Source organism: Heptranchias perlo, chromosome 41 (genome assembly GCF_035084215.1).
Source record: "Heptranchias perlo isolate sHepPer1 chromosome 41, sHepPer1.hap1, whole genome shotgun sequence".
Taxonomy (NCBI): Eukaryota; Metazoa; Chordata; class Chondrichthyes; order Hexanchiformes; family Hexanchidae; genus Heptranchias; species Heptranchias perlo.
Genome location: NC_090365.1, coordinates 3,099,498 through 3,113,592, shown reverse-complemented (window position 1 = coordinate 3,113,592; position 14,095 = coordinate 3,099,498). Strand labels below are relative to the sequence as shown.

Sequence of the window (14,095 nt, the reverse complement as noted above, 5' to 3'; positions counted from 1 at the left end):
CACCATTCAATCAGATCATGGCTGATCTGTATCTTAACTCCATCTACCCACCTTGGTTCTGTAACCCTTAGCTACCAAAGATCTATCAATCTCAGTTTTGAAATTTTCAATTGACCCCCAGCCTCAACAGCTTTTTGGGGGAGGAGTTACATAGAATGTACAGCACAGAAACAGGCCATTCGGCCCAACTGGTCTATGCCGGTGTTTATGCTCCTCACGAGCCTCCTCCCTCCCCTCTTCATCTCACCCTATCAGCATATCCTTCTATTCCTTTCTCCCTCTTGTGTTTATCCAGCTTCCCCTTAAACGCAGCCAAGAGAACAGCTTTGGGAGATTGTTGTTTTTTCTCTCCCTCCTCCCTTTCCTGTCCGTGGGGGTAAATTCTACCCCATCCCAGACCAGGAGCTTGGGGGTGAGAATGGGCAGCCGCATCTCGCAGCTTCTCCGGGGAGCTCCTCGAAGTCCTTTCCCCAGATCAGTCGAGGGTCAGTCACTCTCTTTCCCTCTCCCCCTGCTCATCATGTGTCTACTTCAGGTGAGACGGTGACTGGAAGAGTGACCGACTTGTCGACCTTCTGCCAGTGGCCAGGTGACATACAAGCACAAATCAGGGGCAGCCCCCCCTTCCCATCCCCTCTTCGCCCCCACCCTAGGGGTTGCCAACCCTCCAGGATTAGCCTGGAGTCTCCAGGAATTAAAGATTAACCTCCAGGACACAAGTGCGAGCAACACCTGGGAGAACAAATCATAGTGACATTAAAAAAAATTGTGTGTTTTTCCTGCCCTCTCAGGTGTATGTAAAAGATCCCATGACACTATTTTGAAGTACAGCAGGGGAGTTCTTCCTGGTGTCCTGGCCAATATTTATCCCTCAACCGACATCACTAAAAACAAATCATCTGGTCATTTATCTCATTGCTGTTTGTGGGATCTTGCTGTACACAAATTGGCTGCCGCATTTCCTACATTACAACAGTGACTACACTTCAAAAAGTAATTCAGTGGCTGTAAAGCGTTTTGGGACATCCGGCGGTTGTGAAAGGCGCTATATAAATTCAAGTTCTTTCTTTCCCTAATCTTTTGACAGTTCCAGTAATTCAGCCCACTTCGACCATGACGATTCTCCAGCAGTATTTTAAGCCTCCAGCAGAAACGCTGCCCCAGCACGACTGACTGAACGGGGATTGCGAGGCTTCGCTGCTTTTAGTTTCCCAGGGTCGTCACCTCAATAACCTGATCGTTTGCACCTGCTCCTCGAGTGAGCTACCCACGTTAATGTAACAAAGAAAATATCTTTTATATATTTTCTTCAGTTTAGTTTATTTCACAGGGAATAAGTTTCCAGTAAGGTGAGTCTTTAAATATTTCTGTGCTTGGTCCAATAGGCACTAACCTGTAGGGGTTCCACAATGGGCTACAGCATCCCTGGAGTAGGGAGAGGGGATTCCTGCTCCTCATCACTCTCCAATGTTCCTGCTGGAAAGAGTGAGGTTACAACCAAGTTGACTGTGATGCATGCTGCAGTTGAACAGCTGGTGGACTCTAATGGTCTAGGCTTACAGATCAAGAATGGCCACTGGGATGAGGGAAGCTGGTACCTGTGGAACTGCAGGGAGGAGAACAAACAAGAGAATGTCTGGATGTACTACCTTGGAATTTTATGTGATGCTCAGGAATAATTTGCTGAATTATATGGGGAAGCTGTGTCTGGCGAGTATTACTGACAAACACAATTATTTCCAAGACGTTTTGCTCGGTGAATGGGAATGGGACCTCATTTAACTCGCACTGTACCCGACCTGGGAGTGTTTGATGGGACAGTGCTGCAGCTTTACTCTGTATTTAACCCGTGCTGTACCCGACCTAATAGAGGTGTTCAAGATTATGAAGGGTTTTTGATGAAGTAAATAAGGAGAAACTGTTTCCACTGGCAGGAGGGTCGGTAACCAGATTTAAGATAATTTGGAAAAGAACCAGAGGGAAGATGAGAAGAAATGTTTTTTTATACAGAGAGTTGTAATGATCTGGAATCCGCTGCCTGAAAGGGTGGTGGAAGCAGATTCAATAGTAATGTTCAAAGGAAATTGGTTATATACTTGAAAAGTAAAAATTTGCAGAGCTGTGGGGAAAGAGCCGGGGGTGTGGGACTAATTGGACAGCTCTTTCAGAGAGCCGGCACTGGCACGATGGGCCAAATGGCCTCCTTCTGTGCTGTACGATTCTATCAAATGGGAGTGTTTGATGGGACATCATAGAAGCTTTACTCTGTATTTAGCCGATGCTGTACCTGACCGGCACCCGTACTTAAAGCAAATTAAAAAAACAGCATCAGGAGAAAACAAAAATTTTTATTTTTGCTTAAAGGAGAAAAATTTACAGAAATTGAGGCAAAAATTACAAACTGTACAAGACAAAACTCCATAAAAAGTTTCAATGTTTGTCTCAAAAGATTGATAGAGCCTGAATCAAACAGTCTCCTGCGTGAGTGTATCGGGGAAGGTGAGAGATGATAATCACCGAATTACACATTCACATGAAGGTTCCCTCCTTTCGCTACAGATTAGTGATTGAACTCTCAGCAAGAAAGACAAGCCTACTTGTTAATACAACCTAAATTGATTTGGGCAATGAGCTCGGGAGAGAAAACACAAAACAAACAAAAAAAAAACTGAAAATGGACCTTCCAGTTCAGCTGAAAGTTTATATAAAAGACGGTGCTTGAAAAAACGAACAATGTTGCGCTGCATCTGAATTCTAGAGCAGGTGATGGCCAGGGCAGGAACCGTTTTGAGCCAGTACAGGGGCAGGGCATTTAAAAGCCCGGCACACGGGTAGGGGATGGGCCCGAGCAAATTCTCCAAACACAAGAAACTTCTGCTCACAAATACGTACAGAAATTTTTTTTTTTTTTAAATGCAGCGATCGAAAACTCACCAGGCAAGGTCCTTCCCCCGAAACTGAACAGTCCAACACCAAATAAGACAGGTGTTTCCTCCTAGTGAGACCGTCCATCTCGGTGTTGTGCCCAGGCAGTTCCTGTGCATCATTTTTTTTCCGGTTCGATGCTTTGCTCTCGTCCAGTTTGTGCATAGTTTTTTTTTGTTGCTTAAATTATTTACAGAGACGCAAGAAACTTTTTGCAGCAGCACTTTTCGCTCTGGGACACAGAGTGATACAGGAACGCACATGTGGGCAAAAGGGTACAACAGTTATCGCCAGAGCTGTGACAGGAAGCAAGGAAGTACAGCAGAACGTTTTAAAAAAAAAAGTCTTTTGTCTTTTTCTCGACTAGATGAAAGTTTGAGTGCACAGTTGCTTATACTACACAGTCACAGAGATAGGTGCCCCTGTAACCTCCCCAAGGGCATCGACCCATTGTGGGGGGGGGACTACAGCCCAGGAGTTCACTGCGTGGGGGCAAATTGTGGTATGGATGGGCATCTCCAGCTCAGGCCAGCAAGTGCGTTAACTCGCTGCCAAACTTCATTTGCAGAGCTTTGCTTGGCTTGACAAGACAATGGCACAAATTCCCAAAGTCACCACACTACCCAGGCAACCTGAGACACCAACTTATGTTTGAGGCCTTAAAACAGAAAAGGAAAACCAAACATGCCAGAGTGTGCGCTGCCGGAAGTCCGGTGTGTCCAGTGTCACTCACGTTACCCGCTCTTTACCCTTGCTCCTAACTGTACCCTCTCCAGCACCATGAAGTTATGTGTGCTACACGAGGGGGACAGGTCACAACACCACCCCGCTCCCCCCCCATACGTCAGAGACTTTGAAAGCGGACATCAAATAAAGATGCACACGCCATATTTTGACTGGGAAAGCAGACAAAAGATTAGTTTTCAGAGGAAAAAAAAAAGCAATAAACAGCCGTTTGCAGGTACCTTAAAGTCTTTTGAAACACGGCCACTGCTTTACTGCACTATGTGAAACTGTGACGATTACAGACACAATTACCTCCAACCCCAGGTTATACACAGCAGGACTGCAAATACAACCTGAAACTGATCTGTGTACTTAGCTGGCACGATAAATATATATATGTACATACATACACACATGTGCACGCACACACACACAGTTATTACACGCATGGCTCCTGCAGCTGGCTCTTGGGCTGCTCTCCGTGGAGTCAGCGCTGAGTCACCAGCCGTGTCTGTAGATTAACAGGAATTCCAACAGTCGTCGTGTCAGCTGGAGGGTAAGTGATGGCGTCTAATGGCGATGGTGAGGGCTTCTCGAACGCGAGCGAGATCGTCTAGATGACAAGAGATTTAAACAGGTTATTCTCAGAAAATATTCATTTCTCTTCCCCCCCCACCCCCCCGCCAATATTTTCCCAAAAGCACTGCATCTTTGTAGGGAACAGTTCGACTCGGGGAAAGAGCAGGGGGGAGCGGGACTAATTGGATAGCTCTTTCAAAGAGCCGGCACAGGCACGATGGGCCGAATGGCCTCCTATGACTTGACGAGGGCTGATCACCTCCTTATCCAAGTGACCATCTTTACGCACAAGTCTGGACAGTAAGTGCTGATAGGATTTGTAACTGTGTGGGTTTGGGGGTGGAGTGGGGTAGGAAGGAGGGGGCATTACAGCCACATCCAATCCTGTCCTCACTTAACATTTACACGCACAGTCCAGCGAGGAGCCACTGGATAATGCTGAGGGGCAGGAACACAGGATCTCCTCCCCCCACCCCCCTCCCCTCCCTAGCCCTGGGCTGCAGAGGATAATTGTAGGCCTTCCTGGCTGAGATCAGCTACTTCAGCAAAGACTGAGCAGCGAAACTGGAACACTCCTACAACTCAAAACCACAATACGCACACAACCACTCAGACAGGGAAAGCCAGCTTATTGAAAGTCACTCCAGTGAAAGACATCATGCAGATTGGTTTCTCTTACCTCCGCGATGAACTGCTGTAATCACGACCTTCAGAGAAAAGGAGAAGAGAAAATCAGTGGTATCAGGAGACTGAATCCCTGCGTTGTGACCCGATACATGCAACAACATTGATTCAGTCCTCTGCACAGCACATAACGCAGAGCACACACAGCCAGAGGAATGCAATTCTTAGAAAAAGGCCACTCAGCCCAACAAGCCTATCCCCTTTTCACAGATCTGGGCTGACACCCCAGTGCAGTACTGGGGGGAGTGCCACATTGTTGGAGGTGCCGTCTTTCAGGTGAGATGTTGAACCAAACCCTTCCCAAATAACCTGGAGATTCCCAAGACCTGGAATCATCTCTGTTACCCCAAGCTGGACCCCTTTAAGGGAAAGAATATCCTTCCAATAGAAAGTTGACCAGTGATATATGCAGTCCTCTGTAAAGCACACACACACTACGCCCCCACCCCCCTCCTTAAGGCACTTCTACTGGGGAACAGTTAAAGCAACACACCCCATCCTCTGGTTTCTCCTCCAAGAGGCCACTCTTCATGAGTGAGTTTAGACACAGAAAAAAGAAAGACTTGCATTTATATCGTGCCTTTCATGACCTCAGAACGTCCCAAAGCACTTTACAGCCAATGAAGCCCTTTTGAAGTGTAGTCACTGTTGTAATGTAGGAAACGCAACAGCCAATTTGTGCACAGCAAGATCCCACAAACAGCAATGTGATAATTGATCAGATAATCTGTTTTTGATGTTGGTTGAAGGATAAATATTGGCCAGGACACCTGGGAGAACTCCCCTGCATTTCCTCGAATAGTGGCCGTGGAATCTTTTACGTCCACCTGAGGGGGCAGGCAGGTTTAACGTCTCATCCGAAAGACGGCACCTCCGACAGTGCAGCACTCCCTCAGTACTGAAACTGGAGTGCCAGCCTGGATTTTGTGCTCAAGTCTCTGGAGTGGGGACTTGAGCCCATGACCTTCTGACTCTGAGGCGAGAATGCTACCCACTGAGCCGTGGCCGACATCTTAGACATGGCGTATTGGCAGGCTATTCAACCACGTGGAGCATCGGAGCCAAGTCCTGTCCAAACTCTCACTTTCTCCCAGCACTCGTCAGGGGGGAATTATTTCCTCCACACCCTGGGGGGCAGAGGCCAATTCTCACACCCCAACTGGCTGAGATCAGCCAACTCAAAGCAGATCAGGGACTGAATCTGGCACCTCCTTCAGCATCAAGTTCCTCGCCCTACCTGCAAAGTGGCTGCCATGTTTGCGAACAAACCAATTGTCACTGTATGTCTAATTAAATAGTTTTTGTGAAGTGTTTTGGGACATCTTGAGAAAGCTAAAAGATCTGATAGAGGCGTGCCAAACTCTGAGGTGTTTTGATATAGTAATTTGGGGGTATGGGGGTGGGGAGCTATTTCCACTGGTCAGTGAGTCTGTAACTAGAGAACAGATCATCACCTACATAAAAGGTCAGGAGAATTTTTTTTAAAAAAAGATAGGACATGGAAAGTCCCATCAGAAATAGTGATGGGAGCAGAAACCACAATAGCATTTAGAAGGGAGGAGAATAAGTATTTGAAAAACAAAAAATTTGAAAGGGCAGGGGAATGGGATCAAATGGATAGCTCTTTCAGAGAGCCAGCACAGGCATGAAGGGGCGAACGGCCTCCTGCTAAGCTGTAAAATTCCACGATTCTGTGAGATGGAGGCACTATATAAACGCAGGCACGGAGGCATTGAAGGAGTCTGATACTGATGGGGGTGGGAGTGGGGGAAGATAGCCCCGTACCTGTTCCAATACTGGTCACTCATCCTGCGCAGCACACAAGCTGCTGATGCAGGTTTCACTCTGGCTCTGCTGTCGCCTCCAGCCCAACGTGCAAATGAGATCAGCGATATTCATGAGCTGAGGCAGGGAGTGATTCTCTGCTTCGTGTATGGAAAATATACATACACACGCACACACAAAAAAAGTGGAATTCCACACATCAAGACAGAGGGCGGTCTGAGACAAGGCAGGCCGGCCTCCTGTGACACCGTTCCTTTTAGTTGCGAGCGAGTGGAGGGGGGGGGGCTGTATTGATGTTCGAGCTCTAACCCCAATGGGAGTCCCAACTGATTGGGCTCTGTCTGGTACATCATGTCGGTCTGAACGCACCCCCCACCACCATGGCTATTAACAGTCCGATTGGTGAACATGAGGGTGACGCACGTGACTCATAACACATTATAGACAGGACCACTGGTGTACAGTAACCGCACAAGGCAAATTCCCGTTTAACCGAAGGGGGAACGTTGGGAATTTTTACAGCCGTTGTGGGAATTATGTTCCTCGATTCTGTCCCATTTTTCCACGAGAGCTACAAATCACTGCCCTCGATTATATATAGCGCTCATATAATGCATGCATCTTTATTTAATATACAAACACACACTATACACTTGGGATACATTTTATGTTCCGGCTACGGTGAACTGAAAGGCTGGTAGGCACAGGGACCCCAGAGGCTGAGGGGGATGTAATCCTGTCTGACCTGTCTAGGCCCACTCATGAATAAAGATAGTGGTTTGGATCAAGGCACTGTCTGCTGAGCAGCAGGGGGGCAGCGATTTGCATAAACAGCGACCTGAAAAGGACTATTGGGAGGTTACGGCAAGTTTCGTACGAGTTGGGGGGGGGGGGGGGAAATGACAAGTGTTGTTCTGGGCAACGTACGGTTAGCGATGCCTCACCAACAGTTATGGCAACAAGCAGAAAAATAAACCAAACGGGAAGTCCATTTCAGGTGCGGCGTCTCTCATTTTTGGAGGTAATGCACGGCTGGCAATAAAGGGCGTTGTCTTACAGTTAGGCTGCCACTTCCTTGTGGTCGCAGGCATGCTGCCATCAGTAAGGGATAGTAACACTGCCATTCTTATTGGAGGTGGCTCTACAATATGAATGAGGCTTTTTAAAGTATCAGGTGTTAAATAAGGTGATACTAAATGGGCGCCAAGGGCTGACTTCCCCCGATGGAGCCCAGATGAACTGTGCTAGTCCAAATACCCCATCAATTAATGGCAACTCACAGGTAAGCTAACACCCGGGGCTTGGTGGGTGTCACTCTCGCCTCTGAGTCAGAAGGTCGTGGGTTCAAGCCCCACTCCTGAGACTTGAGCACAAAATCCAGGCCGACGCTCCCAGTGCCAGCACTGAGGGGGTGCTGCAGTGTCGGAGGTGCTGCCTTTCGGATGAGACGTTAAACCGAGGCCCCGTCTGCCCTCGCAGGTGGACGTAATAGATCCCATCCCACTATTTTGAAGAGGAGCGGGGGAGTTCTCCCCGGTGTCCCAGCCAATATTTATCCCTCAACCAACATTACTAAAACAGATTATCTGGTCATTTATCACATTGCTGTTTGTGGGATCTTGCTGTGCGTAAATCGGCTGCCGCGTTTCCCTACACTACAACAGTGACCACACTTCAAAAGTACTTCATTGGCTGTAAAGCGCTTTGGGACGTCATTAAGGTTGTGAAAGGCGCTATATAAATGCAAGTCTTTCTTTCTTTCAATGATGAATGCCTCTTTGTAAAGCATATTCCACAAAAGCATTCATTGGTAAATTCATTCCTCTGGTTTGTATTGCTCCTTATAGACCAGAACAGCCCCAGGTTCCATCACTGGTTTGTGACAAGCTAGCTCCACAGCCAAGAATGCAGTCGGGGCGCTATTTGCCGGAATACTAAAAAGGGCTCCCATTCCTGATCACGATTCAGTAAGCCCCGGTGGTAAGCGTGCACCTGTACGCATTAAGGTCAGGACTGGGCTGGGCTGCGATGCCTCCACAGTCGAATATCCTACTGTTAGCCACGCAAGGATTGGGCCTCTTGAGGGTGGCTGGCACCTTTGGAACTGGACCCCGATTAAGAGTTAGCACCTTCAGGAGAGGAGAGGCAAGACTGACTGGAATTTTAAAAAAAAGTCAGGCCAATAACAGGTTCATTCAGCTTTAATGGCTTTAGGGTGTCACTGAGAGAGGTGATAAGTTGTTATGTAATGCCAGCTCTTTCTCTCTTAACCGCGCCAAACGCACATAATCTGCACCGCAACAGGATAAAAAAAACAGAACGGGCTGGTTCTCTGACCCCTCCCACATGGTTTGCTTTTCCACAAAAGTAGATTTCCTTCATGTGACCAACAGAAACTTGAGAGCAGAACAGTAAGAGGATTAAGCAGCGCTGCACGTCCTGGGGGAAACTCCGCAGAGGCCACCACCGTCCCTCACCAACCCGGGGGGGGCACACACACACGAGGTAATGTCAACAGCAACGCCCTGCATTTATATAGCGCCTTTAACATAGTAAAACATCCCAAGGGGCTTCACAGGAGCGATTATCAAACAAAATTTGACACGAGCCACATAAGGAGATATTAGGACAGGTGAATGGAAATGGTGGATGCGCATGGGCCAGAAATCTCATGACACTAACACGTGCTGGGTAAAGAAATGTTACCGTTGGAACTCAATTAATAAAGTTTATGGTAAAGCTGGACACAGTAGCGAGGGCAGTAAGAGGAATGGTTGCTGTTTTCTGTCCAGTTCCTCGATCTTCCTACGACCATCCTGGCTGTTCCAGAGCTTTTACTGCACCGCAGACGACAAATAAGGGACAGCACACAACCGGCCTGAAGGAACAGTCCCGACCCAGGGATACGTGCAGTTGGAAGAGGGTCGCAACTCCTCAGAAGACGGGCTGTACAGACCAGCAACGCTGAGAGCGCAATGCTGACCTGGGCCCAAAGCCGCTTGCGCCAGCTGTTTTATAAGAACACAAGAAATAGGAGCAGGAGTAGGCCATTCGGCCCCTCGAGCCTGCTCAGCCATTCAATCAGATCATGGCTGATCTTCGACCTCAACTCCACTTTCCCGCCCGATCCCCCTAGAGTCCAAAAATCTATCGATCTCAGCCTTGAATATACTCAACGACTGAGCATCCACAGCCCTCTGGGGTAGAGAATTCCAAAGATTCACAACCCTCTGCGTGAAGAAATTCCTCCTCGTCGTAGTCTTGAATGGCCGACCCTGTATCCTGCGATTATGCCCCCCTAGTCCTAGACTCTCTAGCCAGGGGAAACAATTTGTATTTGCCAGCACTGGAATCATAGAATAATATGGCACAGGAGGAGGCCATTCGGCCCATTGTGCATGTGCCGGCTCTTTCCAATTAGTCCCACTCGCCCTGAAAACATTTCCATTTCAAGTGTATACCAGATTCCCTTTCAAAGTTTGTCAGTGGCATCAGGCAAGGGTGGGGGGGGTGGGTGGGTTTATACTGAAGTTGCTGCCGATGGGTTCTGTCCTCAGCCAAGCTCACTGTAAGGACGGGGCGAACAGCTCCTCGGTGAACCTCATCTGTTATTAGGTTTGAAGGGTCACTGCAGGTTGCTGGAGGATTCAGACACAATGAAGCTGGAACACCACCTGGTGGCACAATGCATTACTGCAACACATCAAATATAGCCAGACTTGCATTTATATAGCGCCTTTCACAGCCTCAGGACGTCCCAAAGTGCTTTACAACCAATAACGCCCTTTTGAAGTTGTAATGTAGGAAACGCAGCAGCCAACTTGCGCACAGCAAGCTCCCACAAACAGCACTGCGGTAACGATCAGATTATCTGTTTTAGATGTTGGTTGAGGGATAAATATTGACCAGAACACCGTGGGAGCACTCCCCCTGCTCTTCTTCGAAACAGTAGCAGTGGGATCTTTTATGTCCAGCAGAGAGGGCAGACGGGGTCTCGGTTAAGCGTCTCATCTGAAGAACGGATGCCAAGTTGGAAACATGATTCAGTGCCCCAGCTAGCAGTGCGTTTGCCTGTCAACCAGATCTGTCAGCACTTGGTCTCTTTATAATAAATTTAGAAACAAAACCTTAAACACTTTTCACTAGGCATTTTAAAATGTAACGATGCAGACTGTAAAACAACACCAAGTTCCCAGCGGCTTTAACCAGTGTCAACGGAAATTGAACCGGAAACAAAAAGGCAGCCTGAACCGATCATTTTCCAAGTTACACAGAATTTTACAGCCATTTGGTCTATGCCAGTGTTTATGCTCCACACGAGGCTCCTCCCACCCTTCTTCATCTCACCCTATCAGCATATCCTTCTATTCCTTTCTCCCTCATGTGTTTATCGAGCTTCCCCTTAAATGTATCTACACTATTCGCCTCAACTACTCCTTGTGGTAGCAAGTTCCACATTCTAACCACTCTCTGGGTAAAGAATTTTTTCCTGAATCCCTTATTGGATTTATTAGTGACTATCTTATATTTATGGCACCTAGTTTTGGATTCCCCACAAGTGGAAACATCTTCTCTATGTCTACCCTATCGAACCCCTTCATAATTTTAAAGATCTCGATCAGGTCACCTCTCAGTCTTCTCTCCTAAGGGTTCCACAAGTACTGGCCACTAATACCTAGTGCCCAAGTCACCCACTGTTGACGTATGAGTATTGGAGGACCATTCAACCATGGGGACCTCATTGCTGACCCCCGATCCCATCCTCAACCCAATGCCCACACACATGGGACCTTTCAGCAGGGGAGTGTGATCCGGAGCAGGAACTATGACTGATTTAAAATTCCTTTCCTCACTACACCCCACCCCCAACCTCTGGCGCAGGAGTTCCCAACTGATTTGGAGCCCTGCTCCCTTACCCTAGCTCAAGAATTATCAGGGTCAAATGCAGCTCCTCTACTGCTGCCCTGGCCGAGATTGGATAACTTGGCACAGACTGGGGATAATAGAATTTACAGCACAGAAACAGGCCATTTGGCCCAACTGGTCCATACCGGTGTTTATGCTCCACACGATCCTCCTCTCACCCCATCTAAAAACGACACCTCCAACAGTGCAGCACTCCCACAGTACTGCGTTGGGAGTGTCGGCCTAGATTTTGTGCTCAAGTCACTGGAGTGGGGCTTGAACCCACAACCTTCTGACTCAGAGGGGGAGAGTGGTGTCCACTGAGCCACGGCCGACACTTAACGGCACAGAACCTTCCTCTTCTGATGGCTCAATCCCACAGTGGGCAGTGCACTTACCCCCCTCCTCCGGAGGGATATGGGGAGCTGATGCTAAATATTCTACAGCAGCGAGCGAAATCAAGTTGGAATTCCGCCACTATCGCTCCCTTCACAAGGACATTGCTCACAGCTCATACGCACCGTGCCTTGGCGAGGAGGAGCGACTTCTTCTTGGGTACTCTTTCTCCCACTCGTCCCGCTCTTTATCTCTGCGTTCCCTCTCCCTGCGCAAAAAAAAAACAGCACTTGCATCACCTGTGCCCCTAAACGCTGCCAGACAATCACACAGTTCCAAACTCCCCGATACTGATACTACCTGGGTGCCTAGATGAAAAGAATCTTTATGGTAAAAGCTTCAAATGAAACTGAATTATTTCTCCGCCCACCTCCAAACATCTTCTCTGCATCTCCCCTGAAGTCACTGAACCTGGCCCGGGAATGTCCTCGGACACCGGATCCTCACCCGAGGGGCCATTATTCACGTGTAAGCCTAAGCACCGAAGTCATGATTTTAACCTGAGCCACCCAATAGGAATAGTGAGAGTTCAGGTTGTTTTGCACCCTGCCTGATTTTTTCCCCTCTATTGACTTCACATAATCGGATGGGGTGTAAAGCAGGCTATGGACTCGAACCTGGCTTCATTCCCGCCCAGCGGGTTTGGTCAAAATTGGGGATTAAGTGTTGGCTGAGCGTTTGCAAGTCGGTTGGGAGGGGGTTTTCCAGCCAAGCCCAATCCTGTCTCATCTGACATCTACACACATGCATTTTCCATCAGGAATCACTGGATAGTGATCAGGAACAGGAACCTCGACTGATTATTACCCTCCCTAAGCCAGTAATCCTGCAGCCAGTTTCTGCCCTGGTTGAGATCAGCTAACACAAAACTTTGATCCCTGGCATGTTCTATGTCTCACTCACTGAACGACTGGAGAAGCTACACAGCATTGTTAATAAATGAAACGTACCAAGCCTGTGCACAGGAGCTGCACATAGAGCAGCACGGCATCTATGTACGTGTAGGATGAGTACAGTGCTGGGTACACATAGAAGGGAGAGATCACTTTGATAGGATTGTACTACAGACCCCCAAATAGTCAACGGGAAATTGAGGAGCAAATATGTAAGGAGATTACAGACAGCTGCAAGAAAAATAGGGTGGTAATAGTAGGGGACTTTAACTTTCCCAACATTGACTGGGACAGCCATAGCATTAGGGGCTTGGATGGAGAGAAATTTGTTGAGTGTATTCAGGAGGAATTTCTCATTCAGTATGTGGATGGCCCGACTAGAGAGGGGGCAAAACTTGACCTCCTCTTGGGAAATAAGGAAGGGCAGGTGACAGAAGTGTTAGTGAGGGATCACTTTGGGACCAGTGATCATAATTCCATTAGTTTTAAGATAGCTATGGAGAAGGATAGGTCTGGCCCAAAAGTTAAAATTCTAAATTGGGGAAAGGCCAATTTTGATGGTATTAGACAGGAACTTTCAGAAGTTGATTGGGAGAGTCTGTTGGCAGGCAAAGGGACGTCTGGTAAGTGGGAGGCTTTCAAAAGTGTGTTAACCAGGGTTCAGTGTAAGCACATTCCTTATAAAGTGAAGGGCAAGGCTGGTAGAAGTAGGGAACCTTGGATGACTCGGGAGATTGAGGCACTAGTCAAAAATAAGAAGGAGGCATATGACATGCATAGGCAGCTGGGATCAAGTGGATCCCTTGAAGAGTATAGAGATTGCCGGAGTAGAGTTAAGAGAGAAATCAGGAGGGCAAAAAGGGGATATGAGATTGCTTTGGCAGATCAGGCAAAGGTGAATCCAAAGAGCTTCTACAAATACATAAAGGGCAAAAGGGTAACTAGGGAGAGAGTAGGTCCTCTTAAGGATCAACAAGGTCATCTATGTGCGGAACCACAAGAGATGGGTGAGATCCTGAATGAATATTTCACATCGGTATTTACGGTTGAGAAAGGCATGGATGTTAGGGAACTTGGGGAAATAAATAGTGATGTCTTGAGGAGTGTACATATTACAGAGAGGGAGGTGCTGGAAGTCTTAACGCGCATCAAGGTAGATAAATCTCCGGGACCTGATGAAATGTATCCCAGGACGTTATGGG

General features: G+C 47.7%; 1 protein-coding gene across 3 annotated transcripts in view; it reads right to left on the bottom strand.

Moving 5' to 3' along the window:
- Positions 1–2,328: 2,328 nt before the first annotated feature.
- Positions 2,329–14,095, bottom strand: part of clasrp (CLK4-associating serine/arginine rich protein) — a 44,121-nt gene continuing 32,354 nt past the window's right edge. For all 3 annotated transcript variants that reach the window (XM_067974896.1, XM_067974895.1, XM_067974897.1), the window contains 3 exons: positions 12,126–12,208; positions 4,910–4,937; positions 2,329–4,264 (listed from right to left, as the gene is read on the bottom strand). In XM_067974896.1, the coding sequence (XP_067830997.1) occupies positions 4,222–4,264; positions 4,910–4,937; positions 12,126–12,208 (154 nt within the window). In that variant the 3' untranslated portion in view covers positions 2,329–4,221. The remainder of the gene's footprint in view (positions 4,265–4,909; positions 4,938–12,125; positions 12,209–14,095) is intronic.